This window comes from Pleurodeles waltl, chromosome 6 (assembly GCF_031143425.1).
Source record: "Pleurodeles waltl isolate 20211129_DDA chromosome 6, aPleWal1.hap1.20221129, whole genome shotgun sequence".
NCBI classification, from domain to species: Eukaryota; Metazoa; Chordata; class Amphibia; order Caudata; family Salamandridae; genus Pleurodeles; species Pleurodeles waltl.
Genome location: NC_090445.1, coordinates 1,556,649,454 through 1,556,672,974, shown reverse-complemented (window position 1 = coordinate 1,556,672,974; position 23,521 = coordinate 1,556,649,454). Strand labels below are relative to the sequence as shown.

Sequence of the window (23,521 nt, the reverse complement as noted above, 5' to 3'; positions counted from 1 at the left end):
CCAGGTAAGCAGGACACTTACAGGGTTCAGTTCTTGGTCCAAGGTAGCCCACCGTTGGGGGTTCAGAGCAACCCCAAAGTCACCACACCAGCAGCTCAGGGCCGGTCAGGTGCAGAGTTCAAAGTGGTGCCCAAAACACATAGGCTAGAATGGAGAGAAGGGGGTGCCCCGGTTCCGGTCTGCTTGCAGGTAAGTACCCGCGTCTTCGGAGGGCAGACCAGGGGGGTTTTGTAGGGCACCGGGGGGGACACAAGTCCACACAGAAATTTCACCCTCAGCAGCGCGGGGGCGGCCGGGTGCAGTGTAGAAACAAGCGTCGGGTTTTCAATGTTAGTCTATGAGAGATCTCGGGATCTCTTCAGCGCTGCAGGCAGGCAAGGGGGGGATTCCTCGGGGAAACCTCCACTTGGGCGAGGGAGAGGGACTCCTGGGGGTCACTCCTCCAGTGAAAGTCCGGTCCTTCAGGTCCTGGGGGCTGCGGGTGCAGGGTCTCTCCCAGGCGTCGGGACTTTAGGTTCAAAGAGTCGCGGTCAGGGGAAGCCTCGGGATTCCCTCTGCAGGCGGCGCTGTGGGGGCTCAGGGGGGACAGGTTTTGGTACTCACAGTATCAGAGTAGTCCTGGGGTCCCTCCTGAGGTGTTGGATCGCCACCAGCCGAGTCGGGGTCGCCGGGTGCAGTGTGGCAAGTCTCACGCTTCTTGCGGGGAGCTTGCAGGGTTCTTTAAAGCTGCTGGAAACAAAGTTGCAGCTTTTCTTGGAGCAGGTCCGCTGTCCTCGGGAGTTTCTTGTCTTTTCGAAGCAGGGGCAGTCCTCAGAGGATGTCGAGGTCGCTGGTCCCTTTGGAAGGCGTCGCTGGAGCAGGATCTTTGGAAGGTAGGAGACAGGCCGGTGAGTTTCTGGAGCCAAGGCAGTTGTCGTCTTCTGGTCTTCCGCTGCAGGGGTTTTCAGCTGGGCAGTCCTTCTTCTTGTTGCAGGAATCTAATTTTCTAGGGTTCAGGGTAGCCCTTAAATACTAAATTTAAGGGCGTGTTTAGGTCTGGGGGGTTAGTAGCCAATGGCTACTAGCCCTGAGGGTGGGTACACCCTCTTTGTGCCTCCTCCCAAGGGGAGGGGGTCACAATCCTAACCCTATTGGGGGAATCCTCCATCTGCAAGATGGAGGATTTCTAAAAGTTAGAGTTACCTCAGCTCAGGACACCTTAGGGGCTGTCCTGACTGGCCAGTGACTCCTCCTTGTTGCTTTCTTTGTTCCCTCCAGCCTTGCCGCCAAAAGTGGGGGCCGTGGCCGGAGGGGGCGGGCAACTCCACTAAGCTGGAGTGCCCTGCTGGGCTGTGACAAAGGGGTGAGCCTTTGAGGCTCACCGCCAGGTGTCACAGCTCCTGCCTGGGGGAGGTGTTAGCATCTCCACCCAGTGCAGGCTTTGTTACTGGCCTCAGAGTGACAAAGGCACTCTCCCCATGGGGCCAGCAACATGTCTCTAGTGTGGCAGGCTGCTGGAACCAGTCAGCCTACACAGCTAGTTGGTTAAGTTTCAGGGGGCACCTCTAAGGTGCCCTCTGTGGTGTATTTTACAATAAAATGTACACTGGCATCAGTGTGCATTTATTGTGCTGAGAAGTTTGATACCAAACTTCCCAGTTCTCAGTGTAGCCATTATGGTGCTGTGGAGTTCGTGTTTGACAAACTCCCAGACCATATACTCTTATGGCTACCCTGCACTTACAATGTCTAAGGTTTTGTTTAGACACTGTAGGGGCACAGTGCTCATGCACTGGTACCCTCACCTATGGTATAGTGCACCCTGCCTTAGGGCTGTAAGGCCTGCTAGAGGGGTGTCTTACCTATACTGCATAGGCAGTGAGAGGCTGGCATGGCACCCTGAGGGGAGTGCCATGTCGACTTACTCATTTTGTTCTCACTAGCACACACAGGCTTGTAAGCAGTGTGTCTGTGCTGAGTGAGGGGTCTCTAGGGTGGCATAAGACATGCTGCAGCCCTTAGAGACCTTCCTTGGCATCAGGGCCCTTGGTACTAGAAGTACCAGTTACAAGGGACTTATCTGAATGCCAGGGTGTGCCAATTGTGGATACAATGGTACATTTTAGGTGAAGGAACACTGGTGCTGGGGCCTGGTTAGCAGGGTCCCAGCACACTTCTCAGTCAAGTCAGCATCAGTATCAGGCAAAAAGTGGGGGGTAACTGCAACAGGGAGCCATTTCTTTACAGTCTCTCATTGAAAACTGAAGGAAACCCGACGCTTGTTTGCACACTGCACCCGGCCGCCCCCGCGCTGCTGAGGGTGTACTTTCTGTGTGGACTTGTGTCCCCCCCGGTGCCCTACAAAACCCCCCTGGTCTGCCCTCCGAAGACGCGGGTACTTACCTGCTGGCAGACTGGAACCGGGGCACCCCCTTCTCTCCATTATAGCCTATGTGTTTTGGGCACCTCTTTGACCTTTGCACCTGACCGGCCCTGAGCTGCTGGTGTGATAACTTTGGGGTTGCTTTGAACCCCCAACGGTGGGCTACCTTGGACCAAAAACTAAAACCTATAAGTGACTTACTTACCTGTGAAAATTAACAATAACTTACCTCCCCAGGAACTGTGAAAATTGCACTTTTAAAACCGCTTATTGTGTTTTATGTAAAAAGTATACATGCTAAAGTAATGATTCAAAGTTCCTAGAGTACTTACCTGCAATACCTTTCAAATGAGATATTACATGTAAAATTTGAACCTGTGGTTCTTAAAATAAACTAAGAAAAGATATTTTTCTATAACAAAACCTATTGGCTGGATTTGTCTCTGAGTGTGTGTACCTCATTTATTGCCTGTGTGTATGTACAACAAATGCTTAACACTACTCCTTGGATAAGCCTACTGCTCGACCACACTACCACAAAATAGAGCATTAGTATTATCTCTTTTTACCACTATTTTACCTCTAAGGGGAACCCTTGGACTCTGTGCATGCTATTCCTTACTTTGAAATAGCACATACAGAGCCAACTTCCTACATTGGTGGATCAGCGGTGGGGTACAAGACTTTGCATTTGCTGGACTACTCAGCCAATACCTGATCACACGACAAATTCCAAAAATTGTCATTAGAAATTGATTTTTGCAATTTGAAATTTTTCTAAATTCTTTAAAGTCCTGCTAGGGCCTTGTGTTAGTCCCTGTTAGCATTTCTTTTAGAGTGTAAAAGTTTGTTAAAAGTTTGAATTAGATTCTAGAACTAGTTTTAGTTTCTTAAAAAGTATTCCAACTTTTAGAAACATAATGTCTAGTACAGATATGAATGTGGTGGAACTCGACACCACACCTTACCTCCATCTACAGATGAGAGAGCTAAGGTCACTCTGTAAGATAAAGAAAATAACAATGGGCTCCAGACCTACCAAACTACAGCTCCAGGAGCTGTTGGCAGAGTATGAGAGAGCCAACCCCTCTGTGGATGGCAACACAGATGAAGATGATAGTGAATTGGAGGAAGATTCCCCCCTACCAGTCCTATCTAGGGAGGACAGGGCCTCTCAAGCCCTGACCCCAAAAATACTAGTCAGAGATGCTGGCTCCCTCACAGGAGAGACCAACACCTCTGAAATCACTGAGGATAACTCCAGTGAAGAGGACATCCAGTTAGCCAGGATGGCCAAAAGATTGGCTTTGGAAAGACAGATCCTGGCCATAGAAAGGGAAAGACAAGAGATGGGCCTAGGACCCATCAATGGTGGCAGCAACATAAATAGGGTCAGAGATTCTCCTGACATGTTGAAAATCCCTAAAGGGATTGTAACTAAATATGAAGATGGCGATGACATCACCAAATGGTTCACAGCTTTTGAGAGGGCTTGTGTAACCAGAAAAGTGAACAAATCTCACTGGGGTGCTCTCCTTTGGGAAATGTTCACTGGAAAGTGTAGGGACAGACTCCTCACACTCTCTGGAAAAGATGCAGAATCTCATGACCTCATGAAGGGTACCCTGATTGAGGGCTTTGGATTCTCCACTGAGGAGTATAGGATTAGATTCAGGGGGGCTCAAAAATCCTCGAGCCAGACCTGGGTTGACTTTGTAGACTACTCAGTAAAAACACTAGATGGTTGGATTCAAGGCAGTGGTGTAAGTAATTATGATGGGCTGTACAATTTATTTGTGAAAGAACACCTGTTAAGTAATTGTTTCAATGATAAACTGCATCAGCATCTGGTGGACCTAGGACCAATTTCTCCCCAAGAATTGGGAAAGAAGGCGGACCATTGGGTCAAGACTAGGGTGTCCAAAACTTCCACAGGGGGTGACCCAAAGAAAGGGGTCACAAAATCCCCCGGGGGAAAGGTGGTGAGACAGCCAAAAACAAAAATAGTAAAGAGTCTTCTACAGGCCCCCAAAAACCTGCACAGGAGGGTGGGCCCAGAGCCTCTTCACACAACAATTCTGGGTACAAGGGTAAAAACTTTGATCCCAAAAAGGCCTGGTGTCGTAGCTGTAGTCAGTCTGGACACCAAACTGGAGACAAGGCCTGTCCCAAGAAAGATACCACTTCTAACTCCACTCCAGCTAAAACTGGAATGGCCAGTCTCCAAGTGGGATCAACAGTGTGCCCAGAGCAAATCAGGTGTCACACTGAAGCTACATTAGTCTCTGAGGGTGGGGTGGATTTAGCCACACTGGCTGCCTGGCCCCCTAACATGCAAAAATACAGGCAGCAGCTCTTAATTAATGGGACAAGTGTAGAGGGCCTGAGGGATACATGTGCCAGTGTCACCATGGTGACAGAGAAACTGGTTTCCCCTGGCCAATACCTGACTGGACAAACCTATCCAGTCACCAATGCTGACAATCAAACTAAAGTACATCCCATGGCAATGGTAACTTTAGAGTGGGGAGGGGTCAATGGCCTGAAACAGGTGGTGGTCTCCTCAAATATCCCAGTAGACTGTTTGCTTGGAAACGACCTGGAGTCCTCAGCATGGGCTGAGGTAGAACTGAAAACCCATGCAGCCATGCTGGGTATCCCTGAACTGGTGTGTGTCAAGACAAGGGCACAGTGCAAGGCACAGGGTGAAAAAGTAGAGCTGGAGTCTGGAAAAATGGCCCAGCCTACCAAGAGGAACGGAAAGTCAGCTGGGAAACCAGCTGCAACACAACACCAAAAAGAGAACCTCTCTTCTCAGGAAGAAGTTCTGCCCTCTGAGGGAACTGAGCCTATGGAACTGGAACCTTATCAGGTTGAGCTCTTAGGCCCAGGGGGCTCTCAAGGGAAGAGTTGTGTAAGGGACAAGAAACCTGTCCCTCTCTTGAAGGCCTTAGGCAGCAAGCTGCTGAAGAGTCCAAAGGCAAGAAAAATGGAACACATAGGGTCTATTGGGAAGATGGACTCCTGTACACTGAGGCAAGAGATCCCAAACCTGGTGCCACTAGGAGAGTGGTAGTGCCTCAGAGTTTCAGAGAGTTTATCCTGACCTTAGCCCATGATATTCCCCTTGCTGGGCATTTGGGACAAACCAAGACGTGGGAGGGTTAGTCAACCACTTCTACTGGCCCAATATGTCCCAGAAGGCTAAGGAGTTTTGCCTCTCCTGCCCCACCTGTCAAGCCAGTGGTAAGACAGGTGGGCATCCAAAGGCCCCCCTCATTCCACTTCCAGTGGTGGGGGTCCCCTTTGAAAGAGTGGGTGTGGACATAGTTGGTCCACTAGAACCTCCCACAGCCTCAGGAAATATGTACATCCTAGTAGTAGTGGATCATGCTACTAGGTATCCGGAAGCTATTCCCCTTAGGTCGACTACTGCCCCTGCAGTAGCCAAGGCCCTCATTGGTATCTTTACCAGAGTGGGTTTCCCTAAGGAGGTGGTTTCTGACAGAGGTACCAACTTCATGTCAGCATACCTAAAACACATGTGGAATGAGTGTGGGGTGACTTATAAATTCACTACACCATATCATCCACAAACTAATGGCCTTGTTGAGAGATTCAACAAGACATTAAAGGGCATGATCATGGGGCTCCCAGAAAAACTCAAAAGGAGATGGGATGTCCTCCTGCCATGTCTGCTTTTCGCTTACAGAGAGGTGCCTCAGAAGGGAGTAGGATTCTCACCCTTTGAACTTCTGTTTGGCCACCCTGTAAGGGGACCACTTGCTCTTGTTAAAGAAGGCTGGGAGAGACCTCTTCATGAGCCTAAACAAGACATAGTGGACTATGTACTTGGCCTTCGCTCAAGAATGGCAGAGTACATGGAAAAGGCAAGTAAAAACCTTGAGGCCAGCCAACAACTCCAGAAGTTGTGGTATGACCAAAAGGCTGCACTGGTTGAATTTCAACCAGGGCAGAAAGTCTGGGTTCTGGAGCCTGTGGCTCCCAGGGTACTTCAGGACAAATGGAGTGGCCCTTACCCAGTACTAGAGAGGAAGAGTCAGGTCACCTACCTGGTGGACCTGGGCACAAGCAGGAGCCCCAAGAGGGTGATCCATGTGAACGGCCTTAAGCTCTTCCATGACAGGGCTGATGTAAATCTGTTGATGGTAACAGATGAGGACCAGGAAGCTGAGAGTGAACCTCTCCCTGATCTCCTCTCATCAGACCCTAAAGATGGCTCAGTGGATGGAGTGATCTACTCAGACACCCTCTCTAGCCAACAGCAGTCTGACTGTAGGAAGGTCCTGCAGCAGTTTGCTGAACTCTTTTCCCTAACCCCTGGTCAGACACACCTGTGTACCCATGATGTGGACACAGGAGACAGCATGCCTGTCAAAAACAAAATATTTAGACATTCTGACCAAGTTAAGGAAAGCATCAAGGTGGAAGTCCACAAGATGCTGGAATTGGGAGTAATTGAGTACTCTGACAGCCCCTGGGCTAGCCCAGTGGTCTTAGTCCCCAAACCTCACACCAAAGAAGGAAAGAGAGAGATGAGGTTTTGTGTGGACTACAGAGGTCTCAACTCTGTCACCAAGACAGATGCTCATCCCATTCCTAGAGCTGATGAGCTAATAGACAAATTAGGGGCTGCCAAATTCTTAAGTACCTTTGACTTAACAGCAGGGTACTGGCAAATCAAAATGGCCCCTGGAGCAAAAGAAAAGACAGCATTCTCCACACCTGATGGGCATTATCAGTTCACTGTTATGCCCTTTGGTTTAAAGAATGCCCCTGCCACCTTCCAAAGGTTGGTGAATCAAGTCCTTGCTGGGTTGGAATCCTTTAGTGCAGCTTATCTTGATGATATTGCTGTCTTCAGCTCCACCTGGCAGGATCACCTGGTCCACCTGAAGAAGGTTTTGAAGGCCCTGCAATCTGCAGGCCTCTCTATCAAGGCATCCAAATGCCAGATAGGGCAGGGAACTGTGGTTTACTTGGGACACCTTGTAGGTGGAGGCCAAGTTCAGCCACTCCAACCCAAGATCCAGACTATTCTGGACTGGGTAGCTCCAAAAACCCAGACTCAAGTCAGGGCATTCCTTCGCTTGACTGGGTACTATAGGAGGTTTGTGAAGGGATATGGATCCATTGTGACAGCCCTCACAGAACTCACCTCCAAGAAAATGCCCAAGAAAGTAAACTGGACTGTCGAATGCCAACAGGCCTTTGACACCCTGAAGCAAGCTATGTGCACAGCACCAGTTCTAAAAGCTCCAGATTACTCCAAGCAATTCATTGTGCAAACAGATGCCTCTGAGCATGGGATAGGGGCAGTTTTGTCCCAAACAAATGATGATGGCCTTGACCAGCCTGTTGCTTTCATTAGCAGGAGGTTACTCCCCAGGGAGCAGCGTTGGAGTGCCATTGAGAGGGAGGCCTTTGCTGTGGTTTGGTCCCTGAAGAAGTTGAGACCATATCTCTTTGGTACTCACTTCCTAGTTCAAACTGACCACAGACCTCTCAGATGGCTGATGCAAATGAAAGGTGAAAATCCAAAACTGTTGAGGTGGTCCATCTCCCTACAGGGAATGGACTTTGTAGTGGAACACAGACCTGGGACTGCCCATGCCAATGCAGATGGCCTTTCCAGGTTCTTCCACTTAGAAAATGAAGACTCTCTTGAGAAAGGTTAGTCTCATCCTCTTTCGTTTGGGGGGGGGTTGTGTAAGGAAATGCCTCCTTGGCATGGTTACCCCCTGACTTTTTGCCTTTGCTGATGCTATGTTTTGAATTGAAAGTGTGCTGAGGCCTGCTACCCAGGCCCCAGCACCAGTGTTCTTTCCCTAACCTGTACTTTTGATTCCACAATTGGCACACCCTGGCATCCAGATAAGTCCCTTGTAACTGGTACCTCTGGTACCAAGGGCCCTGATGCCAGGGAAGGTCTCTAAGGGCTGCAGCATGCATTATGCCACCCTAGAGACCCCTCACTCAGCACAGACACACTGCTTACCAGCTTGTGGGTGCTAGTGAGAACAAAATGAGTAAGTCGACATGGCACTCCCCTCAGGGTGCCATGCCAGCCTCTCACTGCCTATGCAGTATAGGTAAGACACCCCTCTAGCAGGCCTTACAGCCCTAAGGCAGGGTGCACTATACCATAGGTGAGGGCACCAGTGCATGAGCACTGTGCCCCTACAGTGTCTAAGCAAAACCTTAGACATTGTAAGTGCAGGGTAGCCATAAGAGTATATGGTCTGGGAGTCTGTCAAACACGAACTCCACAGCACCATAATGGCTACACTGAAAACTGGGAAGTTTGGTATCAAACTTCTCAGCACAATAAATGCACACTGATTCCAGTGTACATTTTATTGTAAAATACACCACAGAGGGCACCTTAGAGGTGCCCCCTGAAACCTAACCGACTATCTGTGTAGGCTGACTGGTTCCAGCAGCCTGCCACACTAGAGACATGTTGCTGGCCCCATGGGGAGAGTGCCTTTGTCACTCTGAGGCCAGTAACAAAGCCTGCACTGGGTGGAGATGCTAACACCTCCCCCAGGCAGGAGCTGTAACACCTGGCGGTGAGCCTCAAAGGCTCACCCCTTTGTCACAGCACCGCAGGACACTCCAGCTTAGTGGAGTTGCCCGCCCCCTCCGGCCACGGCCCCCACTTTTGGCGGCAAGGCTGGAGGAAACAAAGAAAACAACAAGGAGGAGTCACTGGCCAGTCAGGACAGCCCCTAAGGTGTCCCGAGCTGAAGTGACTCTAACTTTTAGAAATCCTCCATCTTGTAGATGGAGGATTCCCCCAATAGGATTAGGGATGTGACCCCCTCCCCTTGGGAGGAGGCACAAAGAGGGTGTACTCACCCTCAGGGCTAGTAGCCATTGGCTACTAACCCCCCAGACCTAAACACGCCCTTAAATTTAGTATTTAAGGGCCTTCCCTGAACCTAGAATTTAGATTCCTGCAACTACAAGAAGAAGGACTGCTGAGCTGAAAAACCCCTGCAGAGGAAGAACAGAAGACACCAACTGCCTTGGCCCCAGACTTACCGGCCTGTCTCCTGCCTTCCAAAGAACCCTGCTCCAGCGACGCTTTCCAAGGGACCAGCGACCTCTGAATCCTCTGAGGACTGCCCTGCTTCGAAAAAGACAAGAAACTCACGAGGACAGCGCCACTGCTCCAAAAGAACTGCAACTTTGTTACAAGGAGCAGATTTAAAGACCCCTGCAACTCCCCGCAAGAAGCGTGAGACTTGCAACACTGCACCCGGCGACCCCGACTCGACTGGTGGAGAACAACCAACTCAGGGAGGACCCTCCGGCGACTCTACGACTGTGAGTAACCAAAGTTGTCCCCCCTGAGCCCCCACAGCGACGCCTGCAGAGGGAATCCCCAGGCTCCCCCTGACCGCGACTGTCTGAACTCCATTTCCCGACGGCTGGAAAAGACCCTGCACCCGCAGCCCCCAGCCCCTAAAGAAACGGAACTTCTGTGCAGGAGTGACCCCCAGGAGGCCCTCTCCCTTGCCCAGGTGGTGGCTACCCCGAGGAGCCCCCCCCTTGCCTGCTTGCATCGCTGAAGAGACCCCTTGGTCTCTCATTGAAAACTGAAGGAAACCCGACGCTTGTTTGCACACTGCACCCGGCCGCCCCCGCGCTGCTGAGGGTGTACTTTCTGTGTGGACTTGTGTCCCCCCCGGTGCCCTACAAAACCCCCCTGGTCTGCCCTCCGAAGACGCGGGTACTTACCTGCTGGCAGACTGGAACCGGGGCACCCCCTTCTCTCCATTATAGCCTATGTGTTTTGGGCACCTCTTTGACCTTTGCACCTGACCGGCCCTGAGCTGCTGGTGTGATAACTTTGGGGTTGCTCTGAACCCCCAACGGTGGGCTACCTTGGACCAAAAACTAAAACCTGTAAGTGACTTACTTACCTGTGAAAATTAACAATAACTTGCCTCCCCCAGGAACTGTGAAAATTGCACTGTGTCCACTTTTAAAACAGCTTATTGTGTTTTATGTAAAAAGTATACATGCTAAAGTAATGATTCAAAGTTCCTAGAGTACTTACCTGCAATACCTTTCAAATGAGATATTACATGTAAAATTTGAACCTGTGGTTGTTAAAATAAACTAAGAAAATATATTTTTCTATAACAAAACCTATTGGCTGGATTTGTCTCTGAGTGTGTGTACCTCATTTATTGCCTGTGTGTATGTACAACAAATGCTTAACACTACTCCTTGGATAAGCCTACTGCTCGACCACACTACCACAAAATAGAGCATTAGTATTATCTCTTTTTACCACTATTTTACCTCTGAGGGGAACCCTTGGACTCTGTGCATGCTATTCCTTACTTTGAAATAGCACATACAGAGCCAACTTCCTACAGTATTGCTGCATTGTATATGCTTTTTGTGCTTTGTTTGCTTGCTGGGAATCTTTTCTCACTGGAGGCCTTTGCTGTACAGACCTCTCCCAGTGTGAGCCGTGCTCCTCTGTCCCTCTCCTTGGGGTTGTGTCTCCTTTTGTTTGGTGCTGTCGACAGTTCCTAGCAGCATTATTAAACTGCAGGATTTATTCTTCCCAACCAGCGCCTACGGGAAGAGATGGAAGAGATAACTCAGCAGCAGCTTGTACACGACAAGCATTGCAAGGACCTGATGGGGTTTGGCACTAAGCCACGGCACATCACTCCATTCACCAGCTTCCAGTCAGTCCAGCCACAAACCTCCAATGCTTTGATGGGCCTTCTGGGCTATAGTGGGCAGACTGGCATCCTAGCCTATGGAGGCACATCACTGTCTTCCAAGTCCACCCTAGTGGAGAGTCGGAGCTGCCGAGAACTGATGGAGGAAAAGTTTGATCAGGTGAATATATGTAGTGGTGTTTCATCCTTTCTTGTGGTATTCTATTCTCATACTAGACTCCACACCTTTTTGTACCATGTTCCATGCTGTTTTCACCCTCTCTTCTCTGTTTCATTCCATTGACTACTTCTCTATTTTCAAGACCCTTACTTTCCTTCCTTCTCACCTCACTGCTTTTCAACATGCACATCCATACTTTTGTCACTTTTCTTTCCATACTGATCTTTGCAGTGGGCCATCTTCTCTCCTTTCTTACATTTTCTTCTGCTTCTTTTTCTCTTTCTTTTTCCTTTCATTACACTCTCCAAATACCCACCCTTTCACCAGCTTCCTTTATTCCACCTTATTTTTTCTTCTTTTCTCCTAACTTTCTTTCAACTGGCTTCACATTTCCCTTCCTCCCCTACAACCTCTCTTCTTCAGACTGCCAGTTCCATCTCCCCTGTTTCCTCTGTGCATCTCTTACTTAATTCTCACCCATTCATTCCAGCATGCCTTTCTCTTCTTCCTTAATCCATACTGTTTCCTTCCTTGTTCCCCTACCTGACTCAATCATTTCAACCTTTCCCTCCTTGCTTGCTTTCCTTTGCCATTCCTACCTCTTTTCTGATCTGATTTTCTCACTTCCCATTTTATATGACATCATAGTCACTTCTTTTTTCAGGTGTGTCGCTGGGTCCTGAAATGCCGAAGCTGCAAAAGTTCCCTGATCCAAATGACCATTTTAAATGTACTGCCACGTTTGGCTGCCTTTCGGCCAACTGCCTTTACAGGTGAGGCTCATCTTCTTAGCAAGGTTGTACAAGTAAGGTGACATGGTGTGTTTCAGTATGGTTGCTTGAGTTGTGTGAGTGAGACTGTGGTTGGTGTGATCTTAGTTGTCCAGAATGTGGGTATCCAGAGTGTATGAACATCGAGGCTTGAGATCTGTGATCATAAGCATGCATTCTCAGTACAGTTCTACATGGTTTGAGAGAGGAGTTGTGAGCAGTGTAGGTTTGAGGCAGCACGTTGTGTGACCATGTCTTTGAGGGGTGCAAGTACAGTTGCTAAGGGTGAGCACGGCTGCTGTTGAGTATGTTGCAATTGGTACTTCATAGCATGTTTGCCCATGGTTATGATGTGTCAAAGCACAGCTGCAGTTTGTGGTTTGTGCGTGTGAGAGTGCTCAGTGTGTGAGTTGAGTATGAGTAGATGTCCTGTATATGAATGTGGCTATGTAAGTATCTGATTAGCTTGAATCGTATTGGGCAGCACTCTACTGGAGATGTGTGAAGCATGGCTTCATGAGATGCGTGAGTACTTGGAGTTTTAATGCATTAATAAAGGATTTCAAAGTTTTACTGGGATTGTGAACCTCTGATAGGTGTTTGAAAAAGCTGTGCTGCTCAATCCCTTAAAAAAAAAAATATGTTTATACTCTGTTTTATGTTTTCCTCCTGTTTACTGGTCAATTTGTCAGTCCACTGGTGGTGCTGCATATTTTATTATGTTATTCATTAGGAGAGGAGTCCACTGGAGGTGCTGCATATTTTATTATTTTATTCATTAGGAGAGGAGTCCACTGGAGGTGCTGCATATTTTATTATTTTATTCATTAGGAGAGGAGTCCACTGGAGGTGTTGCATATTTTATTATGTTATTCATTAGGAGAGGTATGGTCTGGTAACAGGGGACAGGCACAAAGTGTACACCAACTTCTGTGAGAAAGTGCTGTCTCCATTTTTCCTTGCTATGAGTTGATTGGCTGTGGTGGTCAGGAGTCAGGGCATTGCTTCCGATGGTACATCTGATGCAGTGGCACAGGAACACAGACCTTAGGGCCCACTAAACTCTGTTATTGTTATATTTTACAAGCTGTCCAGCAGTGAAAGGGCCCATTTGCATTGCTTGCTCCTGGGCCAATGACACCCTTGCTGCGCCACTGTCAGAAGTACTGATTTTCTGCAATCTACTTCCCTGTTTTTTGTGTAGTTTTCCTGCACAACAGTGAAACTACCTTTAACATTTTCATAGCGCTACTGGCTGTCCATTGACAGTGAGATTCCTATGTATGGATTTTGTGAAGGATTCTCACTTTGCTCTTGTATGACCCATCCTGTGTTTTCTACTATAGCGTGATATTGAGATTCATAGACATCCATTGGAGGTACTACCTGAGTTCTGAGTTTTTAGCCGTCACCATAGCTGTGCTTCAGTATCAGTGTGACATCCAAAGTGTACCCCCGTTCTGAGAGCAATTTGCTGGTGCAATCTCAAATAAGGCTTTGTGGTGACAGCTTTATTGTAGTCAAACACACTGACCTTTTCACCTATACCTGTATCCATACCTTTTGCTGTGTAAAAGTTCCGATAACTCCCGTAATAGGGCTCCTTACCTTTGATCATGCCTGGGAAATGTATGCAGGACAGTTTTCGTTTGCTTGGATTTTTGTGAGCTACGAAAGGGTTGGTGAGTGCCGTGGTTCCTTGGTCCTGACGGGTGTGTGCTGCACAAAATGATGGTGTCTGTGTACACTCCATCTACTTCTCCATGAAACCCGATTGCCTAGTGGATGACAGCAATCTTCAGCCCATTTCATTGTCCCCCTAATGTAGATTCTGCTTGCCTTAGAGAAAGTCAGTCTTATTTCATCTGTTGTGACTGTCTTCAATGGCAACAGGAGCAAGGGGAGTCTTTAGAAAAAAACTAATGCACATCACACTTGAGCCAGTAAAAACTTTGGATGTACACTGCTCTGGGAACCTACAAAATCAACAGAATGTTACTCCAGGATTGTAGGAGCCCTGAAATGTCATCGAGGCAGCCTCTCTGGTTGGTTCCGGAAGCCCTCTAAACCGCTAAGATGTAAATAGGTACATCATGCATCAAACTGTAATTTTTTTATCCACTTCAATTTGGAAATGAAGAGGTGTGCGCATTTTTGTGAGAAAGAAGACACTGTACCAGAACTATAATGTACCAAAATGCATTTGTCATGGGCAGTGCTGGGGCCCCCATGCACAGCCCCATCGCACATTCCACGTCCTGAATTACGGGCAGTGGAATGCGCGAGGGGTGCTGCTGCACCTGCTGCACTGCCACATTGCAGCCAGCTTCCAACCACATTGCAGCCGGCTCCATTAGGAGCCGACTGCAATGTTAAGGCCCTGTTCCCCACTGGGCTGGTGGGCGAAAACTCAAACTAGGGCCGGTGGGGTTCAGGCCTGATGACGGAAAGAGGGCATTAGTGCTACTACTGTATTGACTCAATCAGGTAATTTCTGATATTGCATGGGTTATGTCTTTGACCATCTCCGTAGTTCCAGCTCTGTATAGTTTAATGAAACTCTCTGTTTTCCTAGAGCCGAAACACAAATTTATATAATACATGCAAGTAATACTCTAAGGTGTTCTGCTTTATTTGCTAATAGGAACTACCTTCAAAGTTATTTGATAACATTCTTTGGTTTGGATTACTTCCAAAGTAACTGATTCATAAGCTGTAACAAGATAAGTGTCCTTCAATATCATATCGTTTGGCTAAACAACCAAGTCACCTTCTCAGCAAAGCAAAACCTTATTACCATGCATCCTCTAAGTAGGCTATCATAATATTTGGAATAGGAGGTTGCTTTTATCTCCTTCTTGAAAATTAAACAAATGCTGGTCACCGGATGGTTCCTTGTACACATAAACAAGTGCAGTGCAAGACGTCTTAATCCTAATGGATGGTAACTGGTACCCCTGGTACCAAGGGCCCTGATGCCAGGGAAGGTCTCTAAGGGCTGCAGCATGTCTTATGCCACCCTAGGGACCCCTCACTCAGCACAGACACACTGCTTGCCAGCTTGTGTGTGCTGGTGGGGAGAAAATGACTAAGTCGACATGGCACTCCCCTCAGGGTGCCATGCCAACCTCACACTGCCTGTGGCATAGGTAAGTCACCCCTCTAGCAGGCCTTACAGCCCTAAGGCAGGGTGCACTATACCACAGGTGAGGGCATATGTGCATGAGCACTATGCCCCTACAGTGTCTAAGCAAAACCTTAGACATTGTAAGTGCAGGGTAGCCATAAGAATATATGGTCTGGGAGTCTGTCAAAAATGAACTCCACAGCTTCGTAATGGCTACACTGAATACTGGGAAGTTTGGTACCAAACTTCTCAGAATAATAAACCCACACTGATGCCAGTGTTGGATTTATAAAAAAATGCACACAGAGGGCATCATAGAGATGCCCCCTGTATTCTACCCAATTGTTCAGTGCAGGACTGACTGGTCTGTGCCAGCCTGCTGCTGAGAGACGAGTTTCTGACCCCATGTGGTGAGAGCCTTTGTGCTCTCTGAGGACAGAAACAAAGCCTGCTCTGGGTGGAGGTGCTTCACACCTCCCCCCTGCAGGAACTGTAACACCTAGCAGTGAGCTTCAAAGGCTCAAGCTTCGTGTTACAGTGCCCCAGGGCACTCCAGCTAGTGGAGATGCCCGCCCCCTGGACACAGCCCCCACTTTTGGCGGCAAGTCCAGGAGAGATAATGAGAAAAACAAGGAGGAGTCACTGGCCAGTCAGGACAGCCCCTAAGGTGTCCTGAGCTGAGGTGACTCTAACTTTTAGAAATCCTCCATCTTGCAGATGGAGGATTCCCCCAATAGGGATAGGAATGTGACCCCCTCCCCTTGGGAGGAGGCACAAAGAGGGTGTACCCACCCTCAGGGCTAGTAGCCATTGGCTACTAACCCCCAGACCTAAACACACCCTTAAATGTAGTATTTAAGGGCTCCCCTAACCTAAGAATTTAGATTCCTGCAACTTACAGAAGAAGAGGACTGCTGAGCTCAAAACCCCTGCAGAAGAAGAAAGAAGACACCAGCTGCTTTGGCCCCAGTCCTACCGGCCTGTCTCCTGCCTTCCAAAGAAACCTGCTCCAGCGACGCTTTCCCCAGGACCAGCGACCTCTGAATCCTCAGAGGACTGCCCTGCTTCCAAGAAACCAAGAAACTCCCGAGAACAGCGGCTCTTTTCAACAAAGACTGCAACTTTGTATCCAGAGGAGCAGATTTAAAGACCCCCGCAATCCCCGCAAGAAGCGTGAGACTTGCAACACTGCACCCGGCGACCCCGACTCGACTGGTGAAGGAACAACACCTCAGGGAGGACCCTCCGGCGACTCCGAGACTGTGAGTAACCAAAGTTGTCCCCCCTGAGCCCCCACAGCGACGCCTGCAGAGGGAATCCCGAGGCTCCCCCTGACCGCGACTGCCTGACTCTGAAATCCCGATGCCTGGAAAGGCCCCTGCACCCGCAGCCCCCAGGACCTGAAGGATCGGAACTCCAGTGCAGGAGTGACCCCAGGAGGCCCTCTCCCTTGCCCAGGTGGTGGCTACCCCGAGGAGCCCCCCGCCCCCTTGCCTGCCTGCACCGCTGAAGAGACCCCTTGGTCTCCCATTGAAATCTACAGGAAACCCAATGCTTGTTTACACACTGCACCCGGCCGCCCCCGCGCTGCTGAGGGTGTACTTTTTGTGTGGACTTGTGTCCCCCCCGGTGCCCTACAAGACCCCCCTGGTCTGCCCTCCGAAGACGCGGGTACTTACCTGCTGGCAGACTGGAACCGGGGCACCCTCTTCTCCATTGAAGCCTATGTGTTTTGGGCACCTCTTTGACCTCTGCACCTGACCGGCCCTGAGCTGCTGGTGTGGTGACTTTGGGGTTGCTCTGAACCCCCAACGGTGGGCTACCTTGGACCCCAATTTGAACCCCGTAGGTGGTTTACTTACCTGCAAGAACTAACATTACTTTACCTCCCCCAGGAACTGTGAAAATTGCACTGTGTCCACTTTTAAAACAGCTAAATGTGTTTTATGTAAAAAGTATATATGCTATTGTAATTATTCAAAGTTCCTAGAGTACTTACCTGCAATACCTTTCAAATGAGATATTACATGTAGAATTTGAACCTGTGGTTCTTAAAATAAACTAAGAAAATATATTTTTCTATACAAAAACCTTTTGTCTTGGAATTGTCTCTGAGTGTGTGTTCCTCATTTATTGCCTGGGTGTATGTACAACAAATGCTGAACACTACTCCTTTGATAAGCCTACTGCTCGACCACACTACCACAAAATAGAGCATTAGTATTATCTCTTTTTGCCACTATCTTACCACTAAGGGGAACCCTTGGACTCTGTGCATGCTATTCCTTACTTTGAAATAGCACATACAGAGCCAACTTCCTACACTGTTGTTTGATTGCTTCCCCACCAGATCTCTCCTGTCTTTCCTTATTCATGTTTTCCTTTGCTGTGGAAACCTGGCTACTTAAGCCCTTTGTGTCACGGAGAAAAGTGCATGGATCTGCAGCCCTCCTATTTCTGTGCCTTTATACCTTTATCTTTTTTGGCAGTTTTGTGAATGGGTCCACGGCTCATTGTAATAAATGGTTAGTAACAGATTTCCGGCGGGACCCTTACCAGCACACTGCCCTTCCTTTCCCACTGCCTCCGCTCATTGTAGAGGGGCCACTTGGTGGACCCAATCATTCCTGTCCGCAGCCACCTTTCTTCAGGTCATGGAGACAAATGCCACATTATGCAGCTTACAACATCTAGGTTTCTTTGTCTTTGTCTGGTGCCTGAATGTCTTTGCTTCGTTTCTGAACTTGTAGCTTTCTCAGACGGCCGCTATGCAAACATTTCTAATTCCAAAAGCTTACTGGGGGAAGATGTCAGAGTTTTAAACTAAAAGTAAACATTTTAACAGCTGAAGGTGCTTCCTAATTGTGGTATGTCTTTGAAGTTAATGCAGTTTTGGACACGACTCGAAGAGTTGAGACTGTGCTTTGAGTTGAGAAAAGCAGCCCTCCTACAATTGGGTTCTTGCTTACTTAGTGGTGTGATTTGCAGCCGCTTCTCAAAGCGGTTCATCAAAGATATGTACCATGAAGGTGTGTACATGCTGCATGCAATCATGCCCACTATAGATAGAGAAAGAAGATAAATGGAAGTGTTTTAATTATATGCAGGGCCACTGAAATTATGTGGCAGGAAGGACCAAATTATGAGGCAGGGTTGACCAATTTATGTGGCATGAAAAGTCCAATTATGCATTTACAATGCCAATAGCTCTAACTCTCCCAAACGCAAGACCTATTGCATTGCAGATGCTTGTTAACTAAAGAGATCGGATCATTTCCAAAGTTTACAGAGTGACCCATAGGAATTGCCCATATGATAATATTGGTCATTAAGAAGTTTTTGAGTTTTTAACTTCTGTTGCTTTGAGGATGTCATCAAGGAAGACCGGGTTTAAGCCCTGTGGTTTCTGTCATAGGGCGATGTCTGTGAGGGATCCGCACCCAGTGTGTATTTGGTGCCTGTAACGCGACGACGAGATGGAGTCGTGCTCAAAGTGTTGGGCAATACATTCTGAAAGCTTTGAGGGAGCGGGCCTTAAAGCTGATGGCGGCTTAACACTTGACTCTGCACACGTCGAGGTCCCGGTCGAGAGGAAGGTCACAGGAGCGGTCGCGGTTCTTCCATCATCGTCCTCCCACTCTAAGTCCTTGGGGCATTTGGGGAAGTCGAGGCAGAAAAAGAAAAGCAAGAAGTAAAAACATTCTTCGGCTTCCCCTTATCAGTCAGCTGGCTAGATGAGGGAGCGTTGGTGCTCTAGGCCTTGTTCAGAGTAAAATGTGCCTGGGCCAACTTAGCGCCTCCCTAAGTTTCCAGGAACCAGAGCTAACCTTGCTCAACTCCAAGAGTTTTACTAGGCCATACACCTGAGTTTTGAGCAGCCTGACTCTGTTAGAGCACCTATGGGCCCTGCGGAGTTGGAAGGGGCCCCTTTGAGTTCCACAGTGGTGGCTTCAGCATTGGGGCACCCATGGATCCATCCTGAATGTGGACTGGCGTTGGTTGTGCCATCTCGACCTTCCCCAACGCTGTCACTCCCAGCGCCACCCTCGCCCACAGGCGATGCCATCCCCATTCTCATTGCCGACTCCGACACAGAGCTGGATGTACGTCATACGATGCTGACTCCGATGCCGGCAGGAGCCTTGCCGCCTATGTTGGATCCTGAGACCCATTCTTATGAGCTAGGTTACGGTGAGGAATGGGAGGAGTCGCTGGACTCTTTAGAATACCAGCTGGCGTACAGACTTGGGTGAGGCCAGCAGACATATACTGGCATGCATTCTCCTACCATGGCTATGGAGGAGGGGGCCTCTTATTCAGTGGTGGTGATAAGAGCAGCTGATGTCTTGGACTTTGAGTTTCCTTCGGTGGCTGTCAGGACTAACCTCCTGATAGAGGTGCTTCAGCTTGGGGTTGCCTCCTCCGAACCCATGCTCCGCTTTATAGAAGCCCTCATGGATGTCCAACTTGATACCTGGTCCAAACCCAGCACAGGGGCTTCCACAATCACCCTGCTCCAGGGCACCTAAGCTTTCTGACGCAATACCCCCCCAGAGAGCTTGTTTATCCAAGCCTCCACTTCCCGGGGTGCATTCCTTTCCGCACCTTTGGATAGGGAATCCAAAAGGTTGGATACACTTGGGAAGAAGATTTTTTCTTCCTTCAGCCTTACATTTGAGTCCGTGAACACCCCATGCCTTTAGGCTGTTACTCCCACACACTGTGAAATACGGTTGCGCAAGTGCTGCCACAGGTCCTGAAGTAGGCCCAGGCTGTACTCTCATGCCCTTGGAATGCCCTTGTCTCTTTGGAGACAAGGCAGACTCGGTGCTTGAGTGCTTCAAGGAATCTTGTGCTATAGCCAGGTCCTTGGGCCGCTCAGTGGCCACTCGCCCCCCTCAGTCTGCCTTTCGCCCCTTTCATGGCTATGTAACAGGTTCTCCAACCACATCCATTCCCAGCCAGCCACAGTGGAGCCAGTGGTCTCCCCAGTCCACTGCCCCCCTCCATGCAGTTGCCTCTAAGCTTTCCTAGTCTGACTCCTCATCACGGGCCAGTTGGAGGCTGGATTCGCCATCACCTGTACCGCTGGCAATCCACCACGTCAGACAGATGGGTTTTGCATATAGTCTGAAGGGGCTACTACCTCTCCTTCGATACTATCCCTCCATCCATGCCACCATCCTACGATTGGATAGCTGAGGGTCACTTGTCCCTTCTCCACGAGTAAGTTTTATTCTCTTGGTCACGGGAGCTATAGTGAGGGTTCCTGTGCCAGAAGTAGGTCTTGGTTGCTATACCCGCTACTTTCCTGTGCCCAAAAAGGACAAGGGTCTCCTGTAAGAAGCTGGCACTTTATATTGTGGACCAAAATGAGGTACACTATGTAAAGAGTCTCTGCGATCCCCAGAGGTGTCACAGAGGCACAAATTACATCCCAGATGCTCTCTTTTTGGGTAGCATGTTCGACTAGTTAGGCATATCAGAGGGTAGTGCTAAGCATGTAAGGCACACACTCACACAGTAAGTGAGAGACACACTCAATAACCAATTTATTAAAAATAACACATACTTCTATATAAATTTAGATACAAAAATCACTGGAATCAGGGCAGTACTTTTCATGTTATTAATGTTTAGAGTTTGCAAAAGTTGATAGTGTATTTTTCAGATGCAGTAATGTTATCCTGTGGGGGAAGAACAATCACTGCACACATGTATAGTACAGCAACTTATGGGATGAATCTCCTGGACTTAGGGTAAGTATGGGGCATGGTCCAAGGCCACAGCAACAGGTCACCTCGGGCGGCACTGGGCCAGGCGGGTGCAGAGGTGCAGTTCAGCGTCGGGTACCCTGTGTAAGTCTATGGGATCGGTCCAGTCACAAAGCTGCTGCAGGGGTGGACTGAAAGTCCAGTCCGGGTGAGCCACCAAGGGTATTCAAGTCTTGCGATGTTCCGGGGCGAAGGGACATCAGTGGTTCTGCTCTCCCCGATCTGGGATATCCGGGTGCAGAGGTGCTTTGGACCGTGGGGTTTACAGTCACCGGTGGCTGTCGTGGTAGAGGGGGGGGCCCCAGAAACAGGCTGCAGCCATGGAGTGGGGATCAAGCCAGGCTGAACCAACAGGTGGCCTTGAGTCTCACGAGGCTTGGGAACGAAGGGAAACCATTGGTTCTCTTCTCGGTTCGGGCGTTTGAGTGCTGATGTTCAGTGGACCGTTGGGAAATCCTCAGAGGGCAAGCTCAAGGTGGCCTTCGTCTCTGGAGTGCCTGGGAACAACGCTGGCTCTGTTGGCCCACTTCAGCTCCAGATTCAGCTCTCCCGGTTTCTTGAAGACTGCAGTGGCAGGACAGGGTCAGTTGCTCCTTGAGAGTTGGGTGCAGCAGGAGTGTTGGCGTCAAGTCAGTCATGCTCCTCGGTTCTTGGGTCAGTAGGCTTCTTGTTCCTTCCTTCCTTTTGTGTCCAGCAAGGATCTGGAATCAGAGGGGGCCCTAAATACTCAATTTAGGGGGCATTATGGGAGTGAAGGGTAGTAGCCAATGGAATACATTCCCTTGGAGTCACTACATCCCATCACTCTGTCCAGAGTTACTAAATTCCACCACACTCAAGATGATGGAATTTCCTAGGCTGTTTCCACCTCAGGCTGGTCACCCTAGGGGTGTATCCAGTCTGGAAATTGACACGCCTCCTGAATAGCTAATTTTCCCTCCTGTCCAGGTGCCAGATGAGCCCTTGGGCAGGGGGGTCGGCATCCTCCTCTGAGGAAGGCCAGCTCTGCATACCAAACCTGGTGAGCTTTTTTGAAGCTGCCTGCCTTGGAATGCAGATTTACAGGTCATCCTTTTGGGAGAGGTGAGTAAACACCTCTGCCATAGCAGACTTTTTTCTTTTAACCTCCAAAGAATAAAGGCTCTCACCCTTGGGGTGAAGATTCTCATCTGTTGGTGGCAGACTGGCCACAACAAGTCAGTGAGATCACCAGCAGTTGGTAGATTTTCAAGGGGCACCGCTAAGGTGCCCTCTGTGTGCATGTATTAATAAATCCATTAATGGAATCAGTGAGGGTTTATTAATACTAGATGTGTGATTTCAAAGATCCGTATATTCACTGAAGCCATCATGTAGCTGGGGAACTCTTATTGGCCAGTGTCCAGCACATGTACTTAAAGTGGCTTCCCTTTTCATTTACTGTGTCTAAGAATCGATAAAGACATAGTAGGGGCATATCTGCTGTTACCCACACATGGGATATAATGAACCCTGCCTTAGGGCTCTGAGGCTTGCTATAGGGGGTGACTTATAAATATTACATGCAGTGTTTAAGGGACATGGCACACAGGCTGTGTGCTATGTCATGTTTTCACTTTTAGGGAGCACCTTGTCACGCAGCCTGCAATGGCAGTCTGCATGAGGTTGGTGTTGGGTCCCATAGAGTGGTACAAATTGTGCCGCAGCTCTAATGGGCCCTCTTCAGTACCCATGGTACAGGGTTATCATTTACTAGGGACTTACAAAGGTGCTAAATGGCCAGTCCACGTAAGGATCAAGTGAGCACGTGGCTTGTTTTGGGGAAGGGACACTGGCACTGGAGACCTAGGTAGCAGGAAACCAGTGCACTTCAGTCAAAGTTGCATGAAAAACCATGGTAAAAAAAAAAAAATGAGGGGTACTGTAAGGAAATGCCTCCTTGGCATGGTTGCCCCCTGACTTTTTGCCTTTGCTGATGCTATGTTTACAATTGAAAGTGTGCTGAGGCCTGCTAACCAGGCCCCAGCACCAGTGTTCTTTCCCTAACCTGTACTTTTGTATCCACAATTGGCAGACCCTGGCATCCAGATAAGTCCCTTGTAACTGGTACTTCTAGTACCAAGGGCCCTGATGCCAAGGAAGGTCTCTAAGGGATGCAGCATGTCTTATGCCACCCTGGAGACCTCTCACTCAGCACAGACACACTGCTTGCCAGCTTGTGTGTGCTAGTGAGGACAAAACGAGTAAGTCGACATGGCACTCCCCTCAGGGTGCCATGCCAACCTCTCACTGCCTATGCAGTATAGGTAAGACACCCCTCTAGCAGGCCTTACAGCCCTAAGGCAGGGTGCACTATACCATAGGTGAGGGTACCAGTGCATGAGCATGGTACCCCTACAGTGTCTAAACAAAACCTTAGACATTGTAAGTGCAGGGTAGCCATAAGAGTATATGGTCTGGGAGTCTGTCAAACACGAACTCCACAGCACCATAATGGCTACACTGAAAACTGGGAAGTTTGGTATCAAACTTCTCAGCACAATAAATGCACACTGATGCCAGTGTACATTTTATTGTAAAATACACCACAGAGGGCACCTTAGAGGTGCCCCCTGAA

At 48.9% G+C, this 23,521-nt stretch overlaps 1 protein-coding gene across 2 annotated transcripts in view; it reads left to right on the top strand.

Moving 5' to 3' along the window:
* The window catches only part of MTOR (mechanistic target of rapamycin kinase), a 1,113,749-nt gene that overhangs the window by 158,845 nt on the left and 931,383 nt on the right, over positions 1–23,521 (top strand). For both annotated transcript variants that reach the window (XM_069241238.1, XM_069241237.1), the window contains exons 7-8: positions 10,979–11,254; positions 11,919–12,027. In XM_069241238.1, the coding sequence (XP_069097339.1) occupies positions 10,979–11,254; positions 11,919–12,027 (385 nt within the window). The remainder of the gene's footprint in view (positions 1–10,978; positions 11,255–11,918; positions 12,028–23,521) is intronic.